This window comes from Corvus hawaiiensis, chromosome 23 (genome assembly GCF_020740725.1).
Source record: "Corvus hawaiiensis isolate bCorHaw1 chromosome 23, bCorHaw1.pri.cur, whole genome shotgun sequence".
Lineage (NCBI taxonomy): Eukaryota > Metazoa > Chordata > Aves > Passeriformes > Corvidae > Corvus > Corvus hawaiiensis.
Genome location: NC_063235.1, coordinates 6,302,776 through 6,328,300, shown reverse-complemented (window position 1 = coordinate 6,328,300; position 25,525 = coordinate 6,302,776). Strand labels below are relative to the sequence as shown.

The 25,525-nt window shown below is 55.7% G+C and overlaps 2 protein-coding genes across 32 annotated transcripts in view; both read right to left on the bottom strand.

Moving 5' to 3' along the window:
- Window positions 1–1,311: 1,311 nt before the first annotated feature.
- LOC125337292 (bone morphogenetic protein 8B-like) lies at window positions 1,312–12,824 on the bottom strand. The gene is made up of 7 exons (XM_048326835.1): window positions 12,419–12,824; window positions 6,174–6,366; window positions 5,199–5,347; window positions 4,434–4,628; window positions 3,795–3,874; window positions 3,346–3,456; window positions 1,312–1,665 (listed from the first exon to the last, which is right to left on the bottom strand). The coding sequence occupies exons 1-7, from the start codon at window positions 12,822–12,824 to the stop codon at window positions 1,516–1,518; spliced, it is 1,284 nt and encodes a 427-aa protein (XP_048182792.1). The 3' UTR covers window positions 1,312–1,515.
- An 886-nt stretch (window positions 12,825–13,710) lies between these two features.
- The window catches only part of MACF1 (microtubule actin crosslinking factor 1), a 139,846-nt gene continuing 128,031 nt past the window's right edge, over window positions 13,711–25,525 (bottom strand). For 20 of the 31 annotated variants that reach the window (XM_048326803.1, XM_048326804.1, XM_048326817.1 and 17 more), the window contains 9 exons: window positions 24,677–24,839; window positions 24,437–24,591; window positions 24,142–24,216; window positions 23,413–23,430; window positions 21,382–21,499; window positions 18,148–18,359; window positions 17,504–17,614; window positions 15,647–15,770; window positions 13,711–15,366 (listed from right to left, as the gene is read on the bottom strand). In XM_048326803.1, coding sequence (XP_048182760.1) covers window positions 15,113–15,366; window positions 15,647–15,770; window positions 17,504–17,614; window positions 18,148–18,359; window positions 21,382–21,499; window positions 23,413–23,430; window positions 24,142–24,216; window positions 24,437–24,591; window positions 24,677–24,839 — 1,230 coding nt within the window. In that variant the 3' untranslated portion in view covers window positions 13,711–15,112. The remainder of the gene's footprint in view (window positions 15,367–15,646; window positions 15,771–17,503; window positions 17,615–18,147; window positions 18,360–21,381; window positions 21,500–23,412; window positions 23,431–24,141; window positions 24,217–24,436; window positions 24,592–24,676; window positions 24,840–25,525) is intronic. The other 11 variants (XM_048326814.1, XM_048326798.1, XM_048326799.1 and 8 more) reach the window with 3 other exon arrangements.

Sequence of the window (25,525 nt, the reverse complement as noted above, 5' to 3'; positions counted from 1 at the left end):
CTGGCTTTGCACTGACAGGTGACCACATGGGTGAGAAGTGGTGGATTTGGGGTTTCCTGTGAAATTATGGAAGGGATGTGTGGTTCTGAGCTTGTGCAGGAGGGATGAGGCTGCTGAGGTGGAGAGGAATATCCGATGTTCAGATTTTGGGGGTGTTTGGAAGAGCTGGTGCCATTGGGGATTCCTGGTTTTCCCAGCCCCTCACGAGTCAGGGGTGTTGCTTTTCCATCAGGGTTGGGTTTTTTTTTTCCACTGGCTGGTGTTCCAGCGTGGCTGGGGGTTCTGCATTGTCCTGAAACTGGGGCAGGGTGAGACACAAGGATGTGATTCCTGACAGACAAAATCCCAGCCCTGCTTTTCCCTTCCTTGCTCCTTTTTGTTGTTTAAATCCCAAATTTTAACGTCAGCCCTTGCAGGCACCTTCAGCAAGACCTGAGAGGGAGAGTCCAGAGTCAGTGGAAGGCCTGGGTGTTCTCTCTGCAGGAGGCACAGAGCCAGGATCGCATCCTGAGCTGGATTTTGGGTGGAATTAGACGCCCAGATAAGCAAGACCTTTTCTTGGGAAGCTGGGCCCTGGCAGGGAGCAAATCTTCCTTCTTTTGGTGGAGCTATTGGGATTTTTCCTGACTGTGCCAGGTTCTTTACTCGTTTATTGATCCAAGGTTCCCCAGGTATCCTAGCTAAGAACCAGGACAGGCCTTTTCCTTTTCAAACCAGAGCAAATAAATAATTTAATTGTGCAAATAGCCTGGGGAGGCTGCCTGGGACTGGTCACAGCCCCGCTGGGAGCCCAGGGGATGGGCACAGCCTGACCTAAAACTCACACCAGGGCTCATTTCTGAGCAAATAGGTACAATTTTAGCTGGTCCTGAGTATTTTTTCATTGCGAAATGTCCTCCAAACAGAGCCCTGTTGTGCTGTGACATTAAAACACAAAGAGCAAGAGAAACTCCGTGTTTACTTTCCAGACTTTGCGTTTATTTTATAACAGGGCCGTAGCTCAATATTGGATGTTTTATTTTTTTTCCAGCTGGCTGAGTTTGGTGAACTTTGGGTAAACAGGAGCGGGTTAGTCAGCCAGCTGCTTAATTGGCTGATGATATTTTCATTAAGGGAATTAAAAGCACTCGGGTAGAGGTGGGTTAGTTGAGAAACACGCAGTTCTAGAAACAGCTCAGTCCCAGAGCAACCTGGATGCACAAATCGGTCACAGACAGAACAGAATCAGCCAAAAATGTGTGTGTGTTTGCATATATCCGTGTCTCATCAAGCAGGGTAAGAGAAAGGGAGTTTTATATTATTTACATCCACTTCTAGAAAGGGGTGGGAGGGGTTTATTTTTGGTGTTTATTGTTATTATGAACAGATTTTGCTCTGATGCAGCCCCCGAAGCTCCTCTTCCACGCACGCAGCAGAAACCCAGGGGCACATTGCTCTGGTGGGAATGGGGTGGGACACCCAGGGGTGGGAATGGGACACCCAGGGGTGGGAATGGGACACTCAGGGACCTGTCCATCAGTGGCAGCCGCAGGATTTCACCACCATGTTCCGATGCTTCTTGAGGATGACGTTGTTGTTGCTGTCGTAGTAGAGGACGGAGGTGGCACTGAGCTTGGTGGGGGCACAGCACGCCTTGGGCACGGCCTCAGGCTTCATCAGGTGGACCTGGGGGATGGATGGAGCCCCGTCAGCGTCAGCAAATTTGGCTCCAGGCAACAGCAAAAGCGTCAAACCAACCAAAAACCCCGGGTGAATGGGGGGATTATTTCCATCTTTTTGCAAAAATATTTATTCTGAACTCCAGGCAGTCCCTGCTGCGGTTTGTGTTGGAGCAGGGCTCTCGGCACTTCGTTGATTCGGCATTGCAGGGCCCTTTTCTCACAGAAATAGACAAACGACTCAAAAAAACCCCATAAATGAGGGCAGCATGGGTCAGGCTCGCTGTGGGCGGGGGGCGCTGGGTGTTGTTCCAACAGCGATTCTCCACCCAGGATTTAAAACCCAAAGCCCACAGCACCTCTGTGAACACGACTCCGCTTTGGGATGGCTTTTCCCTGCTCGGGCCGCGCTGTATCCCGGCGTTTTCCTGCAGGAGGGAGCCTCGGAGGCTGCGGGGCGCACGGAGCCCTCTCCGGCTTCCCCCGACATGTGCGATTCATTTGTGGCAGGGGCAGCCGAGCTCTCCCAGCTCGGAAGTCCGGTGTTTTTGCTGTCCAACCCTGCTATTTGCAGCACAGCCCGGGGCTGGCACGGCTCCGCAGCCGCCTTTGCCCTGGCGCTTCCCAGAAGAGCCGCATCCAGGTGATTCACATCCTGCCCGGTTTGGGAACAGCGCTGGGTTGAGGGGTGATGGGTGGGTGTAGTGGGGGGGAAAGGGGCCCCTCCCTGCCGCTGCCAGGATGGTTCCCAGCCCCTGGATGGGCCCTGGAAGCTGTGTTGATGTCAGAATTAAACCCTGCCAGGCGACACCTTCAAAGGCTCGGCCCAGGGCTCGGCGCTCCCTGTAATTAACCGGGAGCACCGGAGCCGGGGTGGTTCTGCCATTGGGGAAACGAACACTCACGGGGCAGGAAATTCCAGAAATTAAAGCGCTGGCTGGGATGCAGGGTGGGTTTGGGGGAAAAAAAAAAAAAAAAAGAGAAAAAAAAAATAAAAAAATGGAGGCATTAAAGCTTTCTTGCTCGGAATATGCTGAGCCCAACGTTTGGGTGCCGGGGCTGTGGATAAAGCCTCGGGCACGGCTGGAGAGGAGGGTGCAGGGATGACACGGAGCCCTTTTTGGGAAGAGCAGGAGGGCTCTGCTGTGCCCTGTCCCTGCTCCCCAGTTCGCTGCCAGGGGAGAGGGACCATGAGCCTGTCAGAAATCCTCAGTTCTGCCCCAGCTGCTGCGAGACTGGAGCAGGATGGTGTCAGCCACGAAATCGAGACGTGAGGGAGCTCTGAGATTACAAAATCCTGCTGTTGCACCCTTCTGGCTCAGGCTGAGGGGACAGAGCTGGTGACCTGGGTGCCCTCGCTCTGGTGCCTCCACAAATGCCTTGAAATTCCCTATTGGAACCTCCCGTGAGCCTGTGGTGGGGGCCAGCCTGTGAGCAGCCACCCAGATGTGCAAGCACTCGTCCAGGTGTGTGTGAACCCACCCAGATGTGTGTGAACCCACCCAGATGTGCATCCCCCCCCCCACGACTGCTTTATTTAAATCAGGAGCCCCACTGCACCTCCCAACCCGAACACCCTCCAACCCAGGCATGCTCATCCCAAAATCCCAGCTCTCCCTCGGGTCCCACCAGGCTCTGGCAGCTCCCCAGGACCCTGAACGTCCCCCCCACCGTGGGCTGCACTGACCAGGGACTGCAGGATGGCGTGGTTGGTGGCGTTCATGCAGGAGTCCAGCGGGAACGCGCACTCCCCCTCGCAGTAGTAGGCTGAGTATCCCTGCGGAGCAATCACCCAATCCTGAAAAAAACCCCCAAACCTGGGATTACATCGAGGTCTTCACCCTTCTGTGCCCCCTCATCCCTTCCCCACCTGCACAAACAACTCAGCCAGCTCCTTCCCCGCGTGGCTGTGCCAGCAGCAAGGGTTGGTTTTGATTTTTTGGACCGAGCCGTGAGTTGCTCGGGGTCACCGGTGGGGTTTGGGGTTGTGGAGGTTCATGTTTGCCTTCCCAGCTCCTGGGATGGCTTTGTGGGCAGGAAATCCAGCCTGGGAGGGAGCCCAGGGCGGGGGGATGGGATGATGGGGGGGTTGTTTTGGTTTTTTTTTGTCATTTACTTCTCCCAGCAGACAAGTACCAGCCAGCCGAGGTCCTGGAAGCTGACGTAGAGCTCGTGGCGCTGGCAGACCTGCCGCCCGTCTGTGGCGTGGACATCGTCTGTGGGAAAAGGGAATTTCAGCCCTGGAATCCCCCGTCCCACCCCTCAGAGGTGGGATACAGCCCCTGTGACCAGGATTGGTCCAGGGGAGCCAAAGGAGAGGAGCCTTCGTTGCTGCACAAAGGGAAAAGAAGCTCCAGAGCGGCCTTTGATATTCCAATATTGGGATGAAGGAATTCAGCCTTGGAAGGGCTAGACCCCAGCTTTGCTCACTCTGAGGGTTTCCCAGACTCGGCGGTTTCAGGGCCCTCCTGCTCCCCTCCTGCCTGAGCTTTCTGGAGCTGTGACACCTTCGCAGGGCTCCAAAGCCAAGGGCAATGAGGCAAAAATTCCAATATTCAGTAATCCTGACACGCTCACCAAACACCATTTCCTTGAGGGCATCCAACCCAAACCCTCCCCGCACCTCCCAAACTGCAAAAACCTCCAATCCTAAAACCTCCTAAAACCTTTTTGCTCTGTTCCCCTTGAGGCCAAAAACTGGGATTTCAAGGTGCTGAACAGCAGAGCCTGGCGTTTTCCATAGGGATCCCCCCCCTCACCCAGCAAACACCTTACCAAAAATTCCCGGGAGCTTGTTTGGATGGGGGAGGTCGTTGGATTTCTTGGGCTGCCGCCTCCTCGGGGGTTTGGCCGCTCGTGGGACGCGGGCGGGGCTGGGGCTGGCGCGGAAAAATGTCACCATGAAGGGCTGCTTGGAGCGGGGTCCCCGGCGCCCCAGGAGCCCGGCCGAGCCCGGATCGACGCTGAGCCCTGCGGGGACAGGACCATGGGCGGGGTTGCCCTCAGATAGAACTCGTTTGGTTAAAGCAGAGATTGAAAATAAAAGGAGTTTTGCAGCAGGAGCTGCGGTTTCGGCATCCCAAGGGGTCGGAGCCCCCTGAGGATCCTGTTGCACCTCAAAATGGTCGCAGGGGGGCTGTTCAAGGGTTAAAAGCAATTTTCCCCTTCGCCCCAGTGGAGGGAAAGGGATGGATGGGGTGATCCTGGCTGAGACTCCTCCTGCCACGGGAGAGGAGCTGCTCTTCGTGTGCCTGCACACCTGGAAAAGGCTGGAAGAGATCTAATCCCACGGGGAAAGGAGGGTTAATCCTCTGCCACACACACACAGGATCCCTCCAGGTAAGGAGTTCATTAAGTGTTAATGGCGTTAATTACAGTCCGTGCCATCAGAACCTGCAAACCCAGACTTCTGGCACCCATCGCAGCTGGAAATTTCAAATTGCGCTGAGACCAAACCCCCACCACCTCCCACGGCACCCAGGGGACTCCAATTCCTGGGAATTTGGCCCCGGATGCTGCAGGCAGCTCCGGCAGACTCACCATCATCGGTCTCCACATAGAGCCGCAGCCCCAGGCTGTATTTCTGATCCACTGACCAGTGGTTGCTGGCGGCCGTGACATCGAACACCAGCCAGCCCTCTGTCCCAGCACGCAGGTCCTGCACATCCAGCAGGAACAGGTCGGATTCCCTACAGGAACAGGGGGGAGAAGGAGCAGGTGAGTAACAGCAGCCAAAGGGCTCCAGCAGGAGCGATGATTAATGGGAATGACTCCTCGGAGCTGTGTCCGGACACATCCCGGCTCTGGTGCTGGACACGATGGTGGTGTCCTGGCAGCTGCCCTGGGAAAAGCTCCCTCCCTGCCCAGGTGGGAATGCCAGGGCGTGGCACCGGCCCGCGGGGAAGTGTGGGAGCAGCCGGACACGGCGGTGCCGCTTCCTGCGGCCTTCGGGTGGGGTGGAGTGGGGAGGGAAAGGGCTGCAGCTGGTCCCCACACCTGTCTCCATCCTCACCAGCTTCATCCCAGTTCTCATCTCCATCCTCTTCATCCCCATCTTCTTCAGTCCCAGTCCCACTCCCTTTATCCCCATTCCCATTCGCATCTTCATTCCTGTACCCACACCCATGCCCATCATCTTTATCCCCATTCCCATTCCCATCTTCATTCCTGTACCCACACCCATGCCCATCATCTTTATCCCCATTCCCATTCCCATCTTCATTCCTGTACCCACACCCATGCCCATCATCTTTATCCCCATTCCCATCTTCATTCCTGTACCATCCCTCTCCCCATCAACCTCGTTCCCACCTTCTCCATTCCCACCTTCTCCATTCCCTTACCCACTCACATTTTCACTCTCATCCCCACACCCTTCCCATCCTCATCATCTTCATCCCCACTCCCATCCCCATCATCCCACACCCACGTTTTCATGCCATACCCGCTCCTGTCACCTTCACCCCCGTTCCCACCGCCCTCATCCCCGTTCCCACCGCATTCCCAGCCCGTCACCTGTTGGAATGCTGGGCAGCCACCTCGTAGATGCTGATGTGGAGGCTGCTGTTGGCGTGGCCGGGGACACCCCGGGATTTGTAGATGCGGAACTCGGCGGCCGTCACGGCCTCTCCCGCCGGCACCTGGGTCAGGTCGAACCTGAACTCCTTCCAGTAGGGCTTGGGTGAGAACAGATCCCGGTCCTGCTCCACTGTGGAGCAAAAAAAGGGTCGGGGATGGCCGTGCCAGGCCCCGCTGAGTGCCAGCAAAAGGATTTTGGGGACAAACCTGCTGGTTCCGAGCTGCCCGCCCTAGGTTGGGAATTCCCAAACTCCCAAGAGTTTGAATCGGGATGCAGCCTCCCCTATTTTTGCATTTTATTTTGCTGTAAAGCCCCCAGCCTCCCCTCCCAGCCCTCTTCCTTTATTATTAATTAAAAAGAAAATTAAAATCAAAATTAAAATCAAAATCACAAATGCAGCCTATGGGGGGAGCACAGAGAATGCGTCGTGCCTCGCGGGCTGCAGCTTTTTGTGCTTCATCAAAAGGTGAAAACCACAAAAATTTGATGTTTTGGGGGTCATCAGGACCATCTGGAGCAGGAATTGGTGTTTTCCAAACTTTTCTTGCAGCAGAAAAAGCCAGGGCTCATCAGGGCCATCATCACTGGATATCACAGGTCCCCTCTTGCCCACAAATACAGATTTTCAGCCTGTGCAGTTATGGGGAGTTGGGGGGATTATCAGGTCACTGCTCTGTAAAAATCCCTCCCTTTTCCCTGAAAATTCCTTATTTCTCCATCAATCCAGCACAGTCTGGGGCAGCAAAAATCCGATTTTATTTTGTGAGCCCATAAAGAACCACCCTCCCTTTCCCTGTGGTAACGCAGCCCCCACAGCTCTGCTAATACGCAGTTATTTGCTTCAAGTTGTTCTTTAAAAATCTTCCAACCTGTCTCATCTGAGCATAATTAAAGTTTATGATTAAATACAATTCAACGTGACCAAAGCTGCTCCTGCTTCAGGCGCAAAAGCAACGTAACCAATTTGACTTGGCGCTTTCTTTTAAAACTAAAACAAACAAATAATTAACTAAATCAAAAAGAAACCTTTTAAATGCATTTTTTAACCAATTCCAGGGGGGGAGAAATACTCCAAATTTAATCCACCGTGAGGTCACCATTCCCATTCACACACAGGGAGCAGAGCGTCCCTCCAAACCCAGCACCGAGATTTTACTGACGTACCCATTTTTTCCTTCTTATTTTTTCCTCTTTTTTTTTTTTTTGCCCCCTTTTCTCTCTTTTTCTTTTTTTTTTTTTTTTTTTTTTCCCCCCCCGAATCCCACATTCCCTCCAGCTCCCGGCCTCACCACAAGCTGGGTTATAAAAAGAGCCCGGGGCCAGGCGGGCAGGGCGGATGCGGAGAACGCTTCCTGCTCCGGCGGGGCGGCTGCCAGCTGCGGCAGGAGATGCTGCGGGCACCTGACCCAACCCCTGCCCCCCTCGGGGGGCACCCGCCAGCCCCCCAAACCCTCTGCAGCCCCTCGGCCTCTTCCCTCTTTTCCATTTCTTCCCCCAGCCCATCGTGGGTGGTTTTATTCTCCTGGACCTTTGGTGCCGCCAAAGCCTTGTGGAGCTTCCAAAATTATTAAAGATCCACCCCCCCAAAAAACACAAGCACAGGAGTCACCTCCTTTTTTTTAGCACTGCTAAACCCCCAGTGGGTGTCCCACAGTCGGTCCAGGGGACACCCAGGTACCCCTTGGGTGTCTGTGGTCACTTTGAGTGACCCCTTTGCTCCAAAATCTTTGGAGCCCAGGGGATGGGCAGAGGGATTTTTTTTGTCGGAGCCAAGGAGGTCACAGAGACCCCACACGAGATAAAAAGAGCCAAAAAAAGGTGATTTTTGGCCCCGGAGAAGAGTGAAAATCATAACCACAACAAATTTGTTACGGGAACTTCCCATTGCCATGGAGGTGATGGAGGGGTCCAGGGATGAAGGCAGAGGGTGGGAGTTGGTGGGAGGGAAGCCCAGAGACACCTTGGCAGCAGGAGAAATGCTAAAGGGGCTACAATTAGCTGAGCTCCTGGATGAACCAAATAATCTGGGTCTGACAGCAAATCTGTCTGTGCTCGGGATGAGATTCTGGGAAGAACCCCTGAATTCTCCTTCGGGGAGAAAAAGAGAGAACTCCCATGGAGGGGCAGGACCCAGGGAGAAGCTTCCCCTCCTGTGCCACCTCTGGGACACAAACAGCAGCTTGGAGAGGGTTCAACATCACCGTGTTTGCTGCTAAAATCAAACTGGTTGTGAAATGAGAACCCTGCAGCTCCCCCAAAGCGCCCCAGCAGAGCCGTGGGTGCTCAGCTGCTGCTGGGGGTGCGCTGGAGGTGCCCCCCCGGCCGGTTTTGGGAGCCCCTGGTGCCTGGGAACCTGCCACTGATCCGGGTTGACTCAGCCACACCACCAACCCTCAATTATCTGTGGGCGGATTATCCGGATTGCGGAGGAGACGCACTAAAAAAGCCCAACCCAAGCGCTTTGCTCTCCTTGCCCCCTCCTTTGGCATCATCCCGAGGAGCTGCTGCGTCTTCCCCCGAAGCTGAACGTCACCCCTGTGCTCCCACTGCTCCCCAAAAAACAACATTAAAATTATAATAATTTTTTTCTTTTTCGGGGCCGTGCCCCTGGCAGGGGATGCCCAGCTCCACCCAGACTGAGCCTCCTGGTGTCTCCCAGTCCCTGAGCGCTCCCGATCTCCTGGCAGATGCCACCCTTCCTCCTGCCCCCCAGGTTATTCTTAGCTGCACGTTTCTCGGCGTGCACTTTCTCCGCTGCTATAAACTGCGCATCAGTCGTAATTACCGGCCCTGGCTGCTCCCGATGGGTCCCCACGACCATTTCAGGCACCAAATTAAAAGGAAATGCCAGGATATTCAACCACATCAAGTGCTCTGGAGCCTAAAATAGGTTTAAAGGAGATGCAGGGAAGATGCTGTCCTTCACTTGCAAGCAGGAAAAAATAAGCTCTGGAGGCTTTGTGAAGTGGGGAGGGATTCAGGAGTTATCCCAAGTGCTGTGAGACACATCCAGATTCCCAGTTTGCTTCCTGGGATGAGCACTGGGAGCTGCAGGACACAGGGCTCAGAACTGGACACCCCCAGTCCAGCTACTCGTGGCTGGGACACAGCCTTGGCCCCTGCCCTGCCCCGTGGATCCCAGGGATTTATCTGGAAAGCTTTTCCCATTAAAACACACACGGAGGGTCCACACAGAGCACTGACACCTTGGCAACGGGCTGCCCCCGGATGGATGCCCGGAGGAGGAGGAGGCTGAAATGGTTGCAAAATGAAGCCAGGAGTGGGAAAATCCCGAGCCGGCTGCTGACAGCAGCTGGATTTCGGTGGTGATTGTATGGGGGCGAGGGCAGTGGGTGATGAGCTTCCAGAGAGTGGAGCTGCACATGCCAACTCCCAAAATTCAATTAGAGAGGCTGCCCTGAGCTCCCACCTCACACTGATGGTTCCCTGAAGTGCCTGGGGCGCTGTGGCTATTTTTGCCAAGGTGTCCTGCATTCCTCTCCAGTGCTCCCTGGATTTTCCAGGAAGATGTTTGGCTGTGGGCACAGGTTCATCCCGAGCAGCCACGGGGGAGTCCGGCCACATGGAATCACAGGCTGCTTTGGGCTGGAAGGAACCTTAAAGATCATCTGATTCCAACCCCTTGCCACGGGCAGGGACATTTTCTAATAAATCAGGAGCCGTGGATGCCGGGGAGGGAGAGGGGGGATGTGTGTTCTGTGTGCCCTGGGTGTTGTGGGGGGCTCAGGAGTGCTGTGAATCTCCTCATCCCCTTCCCATTACAAACCTCCCCACTCCACCATTACACCCTGCCCGTACCCATGACTCACAGCCGGGGAGAAATCCCAAAGCCCATCCTTACCCCGGCCTTAAAAACACAACATCCTGCTGGACTCCTCCAGCAAGGGCACAGGAACAGCACAGGCCAGGCTTTATCCTTGCTCTGGGAGGAACAAAAAGGATGGGATGGGATGGGATGGGATGGGATGGGATGGGATGGGATGGGATGGGAATGGGGATGGGAATGGGGATGGGAATGGGGATGGGAATGGGGATGGGAATGGGGATGGGAATGGGGATGGGAATGGGGATGGGAATGGGGATGGGAATGGGGATGGGGATGGGGATGGGGATGGGGATGGGAATGGGGATGGGAATGGGGATGGGGATGGGGATGGGGATGGGGATGGGGATGGGGATGGGGATGGGAATGGGATGATCCACCATCACCAAACCCAGCTGGGGGTGCCCGGTGGCCCTGGCTGCCCCTGTCCCCCAAACTGGGCTGTGTTTGTGCCCCAGGGAGGTTTGTCATTCCCCCTTGCCGGGAACAAGGTGTGCCGCTGGGAGCCACGCTCTGGCCTGGCTCACACAGGGCTGCGTGGGGTGGCTGCGAGCAAAGAGGTCCAAGTGGCCAATGGGGCACAGACTTTGCCCTATTTGCATGTCCCATCAGGATAATTGTGCAGCCAATTATGCATGCAAATGAGAGCTGGCCTTCTCCCACAAAAAAAAAAATCCCTTATTTAATTAACATGAAGGGGCTGATGAAGCCGCAGAAATCAAAGCCATTCAAATGGAAGGCTGGAGCTGCGTTCCCCAACTCTCCCAGCTGCTCCAGGGGCACTGGGAAGGGGAGCAGTGCCCCTTTGCCTGCACCCCCGTACCTGCAGTGACACCTCCCAGGAGGCTCCCCCGAACATCCCACCCTGGTTGCCATCAAACCTGACCATTTTAAAGCCCGTTTCAGTGCTTGGGTGTTGTCCCAAGTGCTGAGGGGATTTGGCGTTTCAGTTTTTGTCTCCATCACTCTCAGCTTTCCCAGGGCACTGAGCTCCCAGAGGTCCTTCAGGACCCTAAATGGGTGCTGGGTGCCTGCACCCCTGGGCACCCCAAGCACCTCCTGAGCAGCAGGGTCTGTTCCAGGGAGACTCCTCACACCCACGCGTGGTACAGGGAGTGTAGGAACGAGTGGGAGACACCTCTGCAGCCCCTCCCTCGCCTAAAACTCCTCCCAGGAGTGCAGATCCCCTCCCTGCCTCTAGTCTCCAAGGAGGGATTCTCCCCATCCTCAGAGGTTGTGGGGGACGTCGCGCTTGGGGCACCCAGACACCCCCTAAAGCAACGAGAAGGGGCAGGGAAGAGCTCCATATCCGAGCTCCTGCTCTGCAAACCCCACAGGATTCGGGGCACCTGCTCTCAGACAGGATCCATCCCATCCCGAGTATTTTCGGCCCCACTGATGCTGGGACAGCTCTGCTGCTGCTCCAGCCGCTGCCTGGAAATAGGAGGGATACTGGAGCCGGAGCTGGGGTTCCAGCAATAATTAGCAACCTTGAGGACTTTATTTGGACTCAGTGTCCCGTCGAGGCTCACTGTGCTGCTGGCACCAGAGCTGCTGTCCCGCCTGCCCTGCGCCCCAGTCCTTGTGCCCACCGAAATGGGCAGTGCAGGGTGGACGAGCCTCCCTCAGCCTCGCTGCAGGACATTCCCCTTCTCCATTTCCCCTTTTTAAGCGGAGTTGGGATTCGTCCCGGCCTCTTTCGCCCAACACCCGCGTCCCTCGCCGCCACCGTGTCCCCCACAGCCGCTCTCCCCCGTTATTGAGCTTAACCTGGGGCAAAAGAGTTCCTCATTTGAACAAGGACGCCCTGAGAAACCGCCCCAGGGCCGAGGGATGCTCGGAGCTGCCGGTACCACAGTCACGGACCGGGGGTTCGGGTCAGCTCAGCCCCCTGCGCCCCGTCCCGGTGTCCCCTCGGTGCCTCCCCGGCTCTGCGCTGTGCGGGGCTCAGCCGCCGCCTCCTCCCCGCTCCTGCCGGTCCACTCCTGTCTGCTTTGGTCCCCTCGGTCCCTCCGTGCCCCCCGGTCCCCGCCCCCGGTCCTTCCTAAGCCGCCTGGATCGTCCCCGTGCGCTCCCGTGCCTCCACAAGCTCCGGTCTGCTCCTGGCGCCGGGATCCTGCCCGCACGCCCCGGTATCGCCTCCCGGCGCCCTCGGTGAGCCCCGGTGCGCTCCGATCATCCCGATGCCCCCGGTGCTGCCAAAGCCGCCGGGATCCTGCCCGCACGTCCCGCTATCCCCGGTACTCCCCGCCGCGCTCCGGTCCCCCCGATGCCCCGCACAGCCCGGTGTCCCCCGCTCCGCCCCGATACCCTCGGTGCCCCCGGAGCGTTTCTCACCCATGTTGACGAGGCTGACCACGGTGTCTGCGCGGCTCACGATGCTGCCGGGCGGGGGGCTCTGCGTGCTGAGCCCGGTGAGCACCGGGCGCGACACCGCCGCTTCCTCGCCCTCCTCCTCCTCCTCGCCGGCCACGGCGTGGTACAGATCGAGCATGAAGAGCGGCGCGGCGGCGGCGGGGGCGCGAGCGGGGGCGCGGGGCCGGGGCCGGCCGGGCAGCCCCAGCACGGCCAGGATCTCCCGCTGCACGTCCCGCCGCTCGCCGCCGCTCAGCCGCCGCTGCGGGACCCCGGCGGCGTGGAGCCGGCGGCGGAGGACGCTGCCGCTGCCCAGCTGGCACAGCACGGCCGCCACCCACAGCAGCGCCACGGCCCCACGCCGCCCCCCGCCCGCCCCGCGCCCCATGGCACCGCCGGGACCCCCCGCCCGCCCGGTGCGGTGCGGCCCCGGGCACCGGCACGGCCCCGGCTCCGGCCGCGGCCCGCCCCGGCGGGGCGAGGGAAAGGGACGGTCCCTCCAGCGGCACCGCCCCGGCCCCGGGACGCCCCGGCCCTCCCCGCCCGGCGGCTCCGGGGCACGGGGAGCATGGCTGGGTGTGAAAATCGACGGGCACCCAAAGCCGTGGACACCCAAATTGATGGGAACCCACCCCTAGGGATGCCTGTGCTCGCGGGCACCCAAAGGGTCCCACCTTCGCTCACACCCCAACCCACGAGCACCCATCCGTCCCCAGGGATGCTCACCCTCGAGGGGACCCAAACCCGTGGGGGACCCATCCCTGGGGATGCTCCCGCTCGCGGGTGAGCAAACCCATGGAAATCCATTCCTAGGGATGCTCACCCCATGGGCACCCACTCCTAGGGAGGCTCGCCCTCGTCGGAAACCAAACCCAGGTGCACCCACCCTCACTGACACTCAAACCCCTGACCACCCACACCTGGGGATACTCAACGTCGTAGGAAACCAAACCCAGGGACACCCACCCTCACCGACACCCAAATCCACGAACACCACACCTGGAGACGCTCACCCCCATGGGCATCCGCCCCCAAGGCCACCCAAACTCTTGCACACCCCCTTGCATCCCTTCCCCTCACAGGCACCCACTGAGCGCCCTCACCAGCCTCACCCACCCTCCTGGACCTTTTAATTTTGGGGCTGGGTGGTTCCCTGCTCCACCCCCCAAGGAAAAGCAGCGTGCAAACACCCCCCGACTTGCACAGGCACCGCCTTCCCACACGGGATAAGCAGCTCCAGCTCACCCTCACAAAGCTAACACTGGGGAATAAAGTAGGAGGCAAGATTGTTTATTACCGCAAGCAATTTTAATACAAAAATGTGTCTGGTTTTTAAACAATTCATTGGTAGAGCTTCAGTTTTGCCTCAATTTGAAACCAATTGAGAGAATCACACAGCAACACGGTCAGAGCCGGAGAGGAACACTATTTAATAAATACAGGAGCTGTGGAGAGCCCTCGCCCCCGGCCCGTCTCCTGGTCACTTGGTCAGTTGGATTTTATTACAAAGAAAAAGGAGCGTACAAAAGCGAGACAGGACTTGCAGCGAGTGTGCTGGTGAGACTCATTTCAAGGACAAGCAACTGTGCGTGTAAGTCCAGATTTCTCCTAGGAGCAGAGTTCACATCAATCTCAGCCTGGCTGGAAGTGGAATGACCAGTTAAATAATAAATAGGAAACAAAGAGATGCAGATAAAACAGCGATTGTGTAAGGAACGCCTCGGGTCGGGCTCGTTAAGCCATCAATCCAGAAGAATCCTTGATTTTGGAGGACCCACCACCTCTAAGGGATGCATCCGAGTGATCCAGACCTGCAGTCGTACCCTGTGCTCTCCTCCGGCGTGAACCCTCCCTCCTCAAACCCCTCCCCAGCCCCCTCACCCTCGGTTTGTTGTTTAAAAACAAAGTTGTCAGGACAGTATTCTCAGGACAGCAAATCGTCACGGCCTTTGCTGTAGTGTGTGCAAATTTTATTAAGTCAAACTCCGCTTTCTTCAGGTAAAACCACATAGCTTTAAAAAATGGAAACATAAGCCCCAAGTCCCCTCACCTCATGTTTCTCTGGTTGAGGTATCTGTGATTTACAAAAAGAGAGTTCCTTGAACACTGCAGGATTCAGGTCTTCGCTTTTAAATATAATTTACCTTGCTGAGACAGCAAGTTAAGTTTATAAAGATGCATTTAGGAAACAATCCTAAAAGATAAAGCAGGTTCACACCCTGCACCGCGCAGAAATCCTATTTATATTTTAGTTTTTCTTTACACTTTCACATCTTGACCTTTTTTTTTTTTGCTTCCTTTTTTTTTTTTAATCTTTTTCTTGATTTTTTTTTTCTTTCTCTCCCACATTTCAGTTTTCCAGGCCCCTCTCTAAACAGGGGTCACCGAGAGGCAATTTTTTTTTTTTTTATCTACATAAATATTCACATGAAAATAGTAACTTACAAAAAAGGAAAAAAAAAAAAAAACAAACCCAAAAAACCAAACCAAAACAAAAAACCCAAATAAGGCAGCTTCATAACACAACTTCTCTTTTACACTTTTAACAATATAGTTTCTCCCATTTAGAATAAATATACATCCAATGTACGGAGCAGGGTTAAAAACTGGACACAGGTTGGGTTTTGTTTTGCTTTTTTTCCTCCTTCCTCTCCCAGGAGGGTGGCGGGTACAGTATTATCTTTTAGGGCCCGGAGTTTTTGGGGTGGCAGTGGGCGTTTTCTTGGACATGGTGGGGATTTTGGAGGGCTTGGCCACGCCGCGGCGCGAGCTCTGCCCGCCGGCCACGCTGCTCTCCGAGGTGTCCGAGCAGGCCGACTGCGTCTCCAGCAGGTCGAAGTCGGAAGCGTCGCTGCCCCGCCGGCTGCTGGCCCGGCTCCCCGTGCGGCTCCCGGCGCGGCTCGTGGGACGACTGGCTGCTTTTTTAGGGTCTGCAAGGAGAGCCCAGCACTTGAGCAGGAGGGTTTAAAGGGTTTCATCCTCCCCCAGCCCCAAACCAACAGCGACATCCCCGTCCCTGCTGCGTCCACAGCGGCACCGCTGAGACGGGAGGTTCAACAGCAGGGTTGGTTCCTCCCCGGATTTCAGCAGTTCCTTGGAGTGCAGAGCTGCGCCAGCATCTCCTCCTCCAGCCCACCCCCAAAATATTCTGTATTTTCTCTACTGATTTAAGCGGCGACAGGAGTTTTTCCATCTTTTCCCTAAACTCACCTGCCCGAGTGGTTTTGGCACCTGTCGAGACCGGTGAGGAGCTGTTACTGGTGTCCCCAGCCAGGGAGGTCCGGCTGGAGTGGAAGGTGGGGCGCTTCAGCTTGCTGCCCGCCGAGGGGGTCACCTTGGGAGGAAGCACACGTGGGACACCCTTTAGCTGTCACCTGCACCGTGCTGGGCCGAGGTCACATCCGAGATCAGATCCTCAGCAAGAATTTGGGCTTTTAAGGAACCCCCATCTCAATGGTCAGGGAGGGCACAAGCTGCCGTTTCAGCAGCAGCTCATAAAATAAGGGAAAAGCTCGAATCCTGAAAATTGGGAGGGGAATGGCAGTTTGTGCGCTGCAGGCTGATGGAAGGGAATTTGTTGGGGAAAAGGAAAAATCCAAGCAAAGCTGTTAGGAGACAGCATCAGCTGGGCTTGAAAGCTCCACAGAGGGAATGTGAAATACGGAAAAATACGGATTTCAGCATCCAAGCAGCTCAGGAGCATTTTAGAAAGTCAAGTCCATTTGGGATCTTGAGAAGCACAACCCATTGCAGGGAGAGGTGGAGGGGTGTATCCACACCACTCCCAGTGCCCAAAGGCAGCCAGATTGGAAAAATGATGGGCAGGGACACAAAACACAGCGGGTCAGCTCTGGCTGCATCCCGAAACGGCGCTTTTCCCCGACCTTTGAGATGTGGGAAGTGCAGCTGGTGTGGGGTGAAGCAGCACAACAGGCAACTCTGCTCCTGCCACTGCTGCAGGGAGCCGAGGGGAAGGTGCCAGCAGGGCGAGGGCACCTGGATCCAGCTGGAAAAGGCAGCTCCAGTTTCTGTTCACCATCCAAAGCTCTGGGTTTGGGGCAGCGCTGCAGGAAAGCGACCCCAGCCCTGGGGGTTTTTGGGGTGCTGCATCCCTGGATAGATGGGCACGGATCCCAGAGGGCATTCCCCACAGAGCTTTAAAGCGACAGCTGGAGGGGTTTTCCTCCATCCCCTGCAATTTTGTGATTTTTTGGGAACCTCAGAAATGTTGGGATGTGATGAAACTGGAGCTGCAGGGGGAGAGGGGGCAGCTGAGGGAATCAAAATCCATTAACGCGCGATTTTTGAGGCACCGCTGTCATCACCAGAGATTTCGATTCTCATCCTTGATCCTATTTTAAAATAGGCAGCAAGCAGCAATTTAGGGCAACCAGGGAAGTGCTCCTGACCTCCTGATGAATCAAATGAACCCCTTTTCCACGTGGAAGCACCGCTGAGCAAGACGCAGCTACCTCAACAGCACAGTGAACCACCGGGATCTACCCGGTGCTTCTCAGCACCCACTCGTGAGGGCAGGGAAAGTCCACGAGGAGGCTGAAAACTTTAGGAGAAAACCCAAATCTCAGCCCAAATCCATCCTCCTGGGAGCATCAAGGCGGTGGCTGGACACACCAGACGTGCTTTACCACGGTGATAAACACAAGCCCTCCGCAGAATGAGGCGGTGTGGTTACGGCGCATGCGCTGTAGCTGATTTTCAAGTCTCCACTCGGCTGCTGCATTTCAATTTCGGGAAGCCAAACACGGCCCCTTTTCCAATAAAGCTCGGGAAAATGAATACATTTCTCAAAGCACGAGAGGATTAACGTGGTTTGGAAGCAGGGGGAGGCCAATTGAAAGCGCTGTGCTTCGCTCTGAAGCCGATATTTGTGTTTTAAGCCGAGTTGGAGACCCATGAAAAACGCCAACAGCCGGAGCGTTAGCGGTGCTACAAGCGCTGCTCTACCACGAGGAAAGCGTTAGGAGCAGGCACGGGAGCAGGGTGACTCCGTGCCAGGGGCACTCCGGCCTGCCAGCAGCTCCTTGGGGCTGGCAGACCATACTCTACCTCGGCGCTCGGGAGCTGGAAGTCGGAATAATCGAATCCCCTCAGGGGGGTGCTCGCTTTACTGTTTATCAACCAGGGTTTGTCATAACATCGAGAGAAGTGGTGTGGAGTCTGCGAAATGGAAAAGCCAAGGAAAAGGGGGGGGAGAGGTGGAATGAGTGGTAAAAAAAAAATAAAAAAAAAAAAAGTGAAGAGAAATGGGGAAAGGATCCGGAAAACTGGGGGGGGGGGGGGGAAACGGCACTAAAACGGAGCGAGAACCAAACAGGGATGACATAAATTAAATTAAAGGGAAAAAACCCAGTGGGTGATGGAATAATGATGGGGTGGGGAAGGAGAGATGAGGGGTGGTGGCTTCCTCCTGACACCACAGCCCTGCCTCGGGCACCAGGAGCCTCCGGCTGCACGGCGAGTGCTGGGGACCCTCCTGTGGAGCCACAGGGATCCAAGGCTGGCCTGAAAACCAAACCTGTCCTGCAGCATCCCACCCCATCCCACCTGGACGCCGGTGAGCACCTTCTAGAGCCCTCATCAAGCCCAAGCCCCAACCTTCCTCCTCCCAACACCTCCTGCAGCTCCTCCTCTGGGTTTTGGAGACCACTCAGTTGCTAAAGGGAAGGGAGAGCTTCACCCCTGAGCCCCACCTTGGCTCCGCTGGCCGGAGTGGCCGGAGAGGATGGCATGGAGGCGCAGCTGTGGTTGCTCTGGCTGGCGCTGGAGCTGGATCGTGTCGGGGAGGCTGCCCTGGAGGAGGGTTTGGATCTCCGGCCCCGCGACCGGAACGGGGTCATTCCCTGCGAGGCTCCTTCTGGCAGGATGAACTTCTCCCGCAGCTCCAGGTTGGTCCGTCCTCGTGCTGCAAGGGGAGAAAGGAGAGCTCAGGTTTGGAGGGACACGACATCCTCACTGGGGATCAGGAGGCTCCAGGGTTGGGAGCAGCTTCCTTGGGCATCTCCCCACGCCCATCTCCGAGGGCAGCCCTGGTTCTCCTGCTCTGCTTTAGAACCACCTCCTGCCACGGATCAGCTCTTTGAGAAACTGGCTGATTAAAAGCTGCCCCAGGGCCAGAATTCACAGTGGATGCTCTGTTCCTCTCTGGTGCAAAAGCATCCCGATGGCCTTTAAACTCACCATGTCACAACAGCGGCCAATGCCATCTTCAACGTGCCTTAAAAACAGCAAGAGCAGCTTTGAAGGGTTGAGATTCTTGAGAATCCGAGAGAGATTCTGCTCTCTCGCAGCTCTGGGCAGCTCTCCACGTGTTTTTGGGGAGAGAGGAGGGAAAACCAACTTCCCAACTTTTCCAACCAGCCGTTAAAAACCGACTTCTCCAAACTTTCATCCAAACGCCTCAAAGAGCTGGAATGCGTCTCCCTTCCACAAGCAAGGGGGCAACCAAGCAGGGAGAAGGTCTGTGGGCTTCATCCTGGGCCAGCTGATGTGTGCCAGAGTGTTTCATGCTCAGGGGTGTTGGAACAGAGAGCGAGGGCATGCACCGAGCCTTACGGGACACCGGAGGCATTCCGGAGCCGACGGATTACGGAGCAGAAAGCCAAGAAAGCAACTGCAGGAGGGAAGCGCCGCGCTGAGATAAGCAAGGGATAGAAACAACCTCGATGTCAGCGCTGCAAAGCGTCTGCTGCAAAGCCTGAAGGGCAGAGGAGGAGCAGGAAAAGCCCGCGGGCTCCCCGGAGCGAGCGGCGCGCGCTGTAAATCATGCTGCTTTCAGCAACAGCCGTCGGGCAGCCGGAGCACGGAATGCAGCAGCTTGAACAAGACATATCCGAAGCAATTAACATCCCAGAGACCCCAGGGGAACGTGGAGCGCTCTCCAAAACCCCCTCCAGACCCGGCCAGCCCCTGGCTAATCCTGCTCTGTGCCCCGGTCGTGGTTCTTGTCCAGCGCCCGGTGGCTCTGAGCAGTGGAACCTCGAGGTTTTGGGAAGGAGGTGATCCCAGCTCTCCACACTCAGAGTGTGTGGCCCTGGTCTGTGTTATCCCAGCTGTCCCTTCCAAATCTCACCAAGCACGGCCCTAAAAACCCAGGATCAAGGTGGTTCCTCCCTAAAAACCCAGGATCAAGGTGGTTCCTCCCTAAAAGCCCAGGATTGAGGTGGTTCCTCCCTAAAAGCCCAGGATCAAGGTGGTTCCTCCTTAAAAATCCAGGATTGAGGTGGTTCCACTCTAAAAACCCAGGAGCAAGGTGGTTCCTCTCTAAAAACCCAGGATCAAGGTGGTTCCTCCCTAAAAGCCCAGGATTGAGGTGGTTCCACTCTAAAAACCCAGGATCAAGGTGGTTCCTCCCTAAAAACCCAGGATCAAGGTGGTTCCTCCTTAAAAATCCAGGATTGAGGTGGTTCCACTCTAAAAACCCAGGAGCAAGGTGGTTCCTCTCTAAAAACCCAGGATCAAGGTGGTTCCTCCCTAAAAGCCCAGGATTGAGGTGGTTCCACTCTAAAAACCCAGGATCAAGGTGGTTCCTCCCTAAAAGCCCAGGATTGAGGTGGTTCCTCCCTAAAAACCCAGGATCAAGGTGGTTCCTCCCTAAAAGCCCAGGATTGAGGTGGTTCCTCCCTAAAAACCCAGGATTGAGGTGGTTCCTCCCTAAAAACCCAGGATTGAGGTGGTTCCTCCCTAAAAATCCAGGATTGAGATGGTTCCTCCCTAAAAATCCAGGATCAAGGTGGTTCCTCCCTAAAAACCCAGGATTGAGGTGGTTCCTCCCTAAAAACCCAGGATCAAGGTGGTTCCTCCCTAAAAATCCAGGATTGAGATGGTTCCTCCCTAAAAATCCAGGATCAAGGTGGTTCCTCCCTAAAAGCCCAGGATTGAGGTGGTTCCACTCTAAAAACCCAGGATCAAGGTGGTTCCTCTCTAAAAACCCAGGATCAAGGTGGTTCCTCCCTTCTTCCATCCTGCTGTCTCTCTTCCCTACGCTCTGCTCACCCAGGAGCAGAATTCTTGCACTTGAATTTTCCTGCATTAATACTGCACCAAAACATCTTTGTTGCTTCACCTGGGATGCACTTGTGCGAGGTGACACTTACCAACAACCCTTAAAGCAGGACACGGTGCTCAAAATCCCCCCAAAAATCCAACCCAGCCCCATGGACAATAGTGTCTAAATGCAGCCCTTTTTACAACTCAAATCTGGCTCTGAATAAAGAAGAAGGGTCACACTTCCACCCTCAAAGGCAAAAATGGGGGGAAATAGTTCATTTAAAGCACTGGAAGAAGACCCAGCAGCATCAAAAGAGGTATTTAAGGTGCACGGTCCTGCCCAGCTCAGGGTTTCTAAATTAGTTCCTTTTACTGCTGCTCTGAAGACAAGAAATAAACTGAGAAAACGTGGATTAAAAATGCATCAGAGAGAGGCTCAAAGCCACAGGAGAAATGTCTCCTTGTCCAGCAGGATGAGCCTGGACCATCAGTGCCCCGTGGAACAGCACCACAGGTTCACAGATCCTGGGCTGGAGCATCTCCCCAGCGTGTTGAGACTGGGATTTTATCACCTCCTGGTTTTGAACCTTTGGAATTCCTTCAGGTCACCTCTACTAAACCTCACTCCATCACCCCCAGAGCCACACAAACACCCGAGGGAAGCCAGGACCCCCAGCGCAGTGCTGCAGCTCCACTTTTGGGGTCTCAAACCCAAGGAAAACACAACCCTTCCCTCTTCTCCTCCTTCCACACCCGGATAAACACTGCCAGCTCTGCTGCAGCATCACCAGACCCTGTGATTCCAAGTTCCTGGTTCGCTTTGGATCTGTTTTCTCCAGCTCCTGCCCATGTGGATAATGACCCACGCTGGCCACCTCAGCCACAGCATCCCAACTCCCCTCAGTGGGTGGGAAGACACTGATTGCACCAAGCCTTACCTCTGCACGGGTCATTCTTCACCAGGAACTCATCCAGGGCCATCCATCCTCCGCCCACACGGACCATGACCGTGCTCCGCAGGATACGGACCAGCCGCAGCTGCTGGGAATCGCCGAACTGTGGGGCCAAGGGAGAGGTCAGGGAAAGGGGAACAACCGGGGGGGAACGCAGCTGCTTCCCTCACCAGGCTGCACCAAAGGCTTTCATCCACCTGTCTCATGGTTCTGAGGCTTCTCCAGGCAGGTTCTTCTGGAGTAAGTGCAAGGTTAACACCAATTGATGTGGAGTTTTCCTGCCTTCGAAGGTTTGAAGATGACGCAACCAACCCAAATCCTTTGATTTTAAAGGGTTTTTTTTTTTAAGAGCAACAAAGATTTTAGAATTTGGGGGTTGGATGGCTTTTCTCAGCCAGAATTGTAGCTTTTTTTCTCTTTATTTGTGAAGGAAAGAGAGGCTGGCAATGCCCTGACCCTGCTGGTGCAGCCCACGTGGGAAAGAGCCGGCGGGTTCAGCAGGACAAGTCGAGCGCGGCACCTCTGATCACCACCAAGTCTGAAATCCAGGGGTTCCCCTGAGCCTCAGACTTGACCCCAGCAGCCCCAAAGCCCCTGCTGCAGCAATCTGCCAGTGAGGATGTTTGGGTGAGTGCAGAGTGATGGGAATCCAGGCAGCAATCCCCAGCAATGGTGATTAGTGACTGCCATGTTCATTAGTGGTTTGAGATGCCTGCGATATCAAAGGAAGTGCACCCCAGATCAGAAGCATGTGTTCATAAAGCTCCCCTAAATCTCCTGGACACCCAAGCCCAGGCTCCTGGGTGTCTGCCAGCCTTGGGAGGGACGTGGAGAGCCTGGCTGGGGTGTGGCAGCTCTGCATCCAGGTCTGCAGAGCACCTGCTGGGATGAGAAGACAGCACAACCAGCTTTTGAAAGTGAGACCCTCTCCAGAATGATCAAAAAAGGGGGGAAAAAAACCCCCAAACAGGAACATTTTCTGTGGGTGGAGATGCAAAAATAAGAGGTTCAATGAGAACAGAGGGTGCAAAGTGACTGGGATGGGTCAGGGCAGGAGGTGACATCTCTGACCTGCAGGGACATGGGACCTGGACCTCCCTGCTCGAGGTCCCACCAAGCTGTGCTTTTCTCAGCTGAAGAGCTGCCACTGTGCCCACAGGCAGGGAAGGGAGCAGGGCAGCTCCTTGCCTCTCTCCAGGCTCTACATGAGGTGTCCTTCAAGACCCAACCCCACCAGGGACGAGTCAATTCTCAGGATTTCTCAGTTTTTGCTGAAAACATTTCTATAATCACTGCCTGAACTAAAGCCAGAGCTCTCATCCACTTCCAACACCCAAGCGTGTTTCATTTTGGGCACCTTTTGGGGCATCTTTCTGGGTGGCCACCATCACTGCACGTGAAAAAGAAGCTGTTTTTGATCTGGGCAGGGGCAGTGGGGACATCAGAAGGGCCCGGGGTGCTCCAGCCCTGTTCCAAAGGGGGCTGTGCCCCCGGGGCAGCTGGGCTTATCTCGGGTCACGGCACTACCAGGATACATGCAGGTTCTGGGAGGGGAGCCTTGCTCCAGTGAGGAGTTACTCAGTGCGAGTAGCAGGATGAGGGTTTAGTTGTCCTACAGGATTACTCAGCGCTCCCATTCCACGGTGATCACGGTCCAAACCCGCCCGGAGCCTGGTGCAGGTTGTACCCCCCCAGTTCCCCTCAGGAGAACACATCCATCTGCACCCCAGTGCCACGATCCAGCACCTCAACACCCCCAGTATATCCAAGAGAGGAGCCCAGAGAGAAAAACCTCTCCTCTTTTGCCAAATCCTGCTTTTTCCATCAAATTTTCTCCCTTTTTTCTCCCCAATCTTTTTTTTTTTTTTGGGAGGGGGGTGGCACTCCTCTGTACCAGGCTCTCCCACATCACATCCTCCCACAGCACCACAGGACAGAGCAGCACCACGACACACAGAGCTACGGTGGTTAAAGAAACTCCAGAGGTGAGAGACAGCACCACGAGGCAAACTGTACCTGATTGCCGAGGAAGAACTATGGAGGGAGAGGAGTTGGAGGGAGAGGGAACAATGGGGAGAGGGGAGGAAAGTCCAGAGGGAAGAGGAGGGGAAAGAAAAACAAGAAAAACATTTATAGGATTAACAGTGCAATAACAACGAAATCTGTTAACTGCAGGAGTTAGAAATTTGGGGGGGTTTGGGCTGTTTGGGGGGGAAGGAGAAGCTCTGAGGGGTTGGGGCCAGCGCTGCTGGAGGGGGATGGGCTCCTCCCGGCCGGAGCATCAGCCCCAAACCCAGCGGGGGCAGGGAAGTGGGAATTCTGCCGCCACTTCGCCTCGGTGAAGGGTTTGAAACATAAACAGCAGCTCGTTACAAAGAGATTCTGTCAGGAAATTATTCTCCCTTCTTCGGGAGCGAGCTAAGAAAAACACAGGCGTAAGGTACACTCATCCAGGAGGGAAACTTCAAGGGCGGCTCCGGCGCAGTGAATGCGGCGTTTCACGGGGCCCCCGGGCCAGCTGCCCCAGAACAGGGACACTTTTATGTTCTCCCAATCCAGGGAACGCCCTGGGGCCAAGGATGGAGCTGGGAAAACACATCCCAGCCACCTCCGTGCCAGGGGGACGAGGCCTCCGCCTCACCCCGGGTCCCCCCGTGCTGGGCTGGGCACCCCCTGGGTGATGCCCCCTCCCTGGGTGGGAAGGGGGAGCGGGATTTGGGGAATTTTCCGTCCCCTCTGCCTTACCCGGTATTTGTTCTCGCCGATCTGCTCCACTTGGAACCTCTTGGCACATTTGCACTGGGCCACTTGCCTGGTGACCTGCCACCACCAACACGAGAGGTGAGGAACCAGGATTTTGGGAGCCTCTCCCAGTACAAATCAGCCCCAAGCAGCCTTTCCTTCTCAAACACGCTCAGTCCCAACCAATTACTTTGGCTCCAAAATCCTCTTTTAACCTGATTTTTCTCTTCCCCACTGCCAACCCGCAGCCTGAACCGCCCCCAACCCTGCTGAGCACCCCTTTTTTTGGGTGCTTCACCTCATCCTCGATCTTGTCAGCATCAGTGGTGGGTCTGTAGGCGTCCTTGTTGGGATGGAGGGCGGCCACAAACTCGTAGTAGTCGATGTAGCCGTCGCCGTCGCGGTCAAAGATATCGGCCACCGCCGTCATCTCCAGCTTCGTGGTGGGGAATTCTGGAAGGAGAAGGCAATGAGGGAAGGATGAGACAGGGCTGCAGGAGCAGCGAGGTTGTTTTCCAGGCTGGCTCCAGGGACTCACTGGAAGCCAGGATGCCGTCGATGAACTCCTGCCGGGTGATCTTCCCGTCCTGGTCCTTGTCGATGCGCCGGAAGAAATCCATCACGCGGGATTTCTTGTGGTTCATCCAGCGCATGTACTTCTTCCTCCAGACGTCGAAGTCGAAGTTGGCAAACTCCTTCAACTGGAAGGAAAACCCAGGGGGAGTCAGTGGGGGAAATCTCGAAGGAGCAGCACCCACAGAACCGCCCCAAAACCCCTGCCGGGGCTGAGCTCCCGGCGCTCCCGCTCCCTGCCCGCCCTCCCGGGAAGGTTCATCTGGATTTATCCAGAGAACTCCCAGTGAGGGGCTGCCCAAACTGAATTCCCAGCAGCACAGGACACACAGCAGAGCCGACAGGCAGCACGTGGAGTGGACTGTGCATCCCAGGAGCGTGGGATGCAGCGTCCCCCACGCTGCTGTGGGGACACACAGGCAGGGAAGGTCAGCTACGGGCACACAGACACACACACACCCCGTCTGCTCGGCCTTCTGGGGATGCTTCCTCACCCCACGGACTTGCCAGGGAGGAATTCCCACCGCCAGCATCATTTTGGGCATGGATCTCCCCTCTCCCTGTCTGTCTAAGGGATTTCTTGCTCATCTTCCAGCACTCCAAGTCCCAGCCTCAAACCCTCCAATTTAAACACCCTTCTTTATCTCCCCACCCCAAAAGGACCCCCACGACCCCACCAGCTCAAGCAGCTCACACCAAGGTAAGACAACAATTTTAAGGGGTTTGGTTTTTTTTTGCTTGTTTTTTCTTTTTTGGTCTCTCTCTGAACATTCTTGGGGTGAAAAGCAACAAAGAAAAAACATGGATACGAAGG

Excerpts from the sequence above, each read along its gene's own strand:
- LOC125337292 (XM_048326835.1), bottom strand. The coding sequence starts at position 12,824 with ATGGGGCGCGGGGCGGGCGGGGGGCGGCGTGGGGCCGTGGCGCTGCTG. Across the intron at positions 6,367-12,418 it reads GGTCAGCCTCGTCAACATGG|TGGAGCAGGACCGGGATCTG; the intron begins GTGAGAAACGCT and ends TTTGCTCCACAG. Across the intron at positions 3,875-4,433 it reads CAAGCTCCCGGGAATTTTTG|ACGATGTCCACGCCACAGAC; the intron begins GTAAGGTGTTTG and ends CTTTTCCCACAG.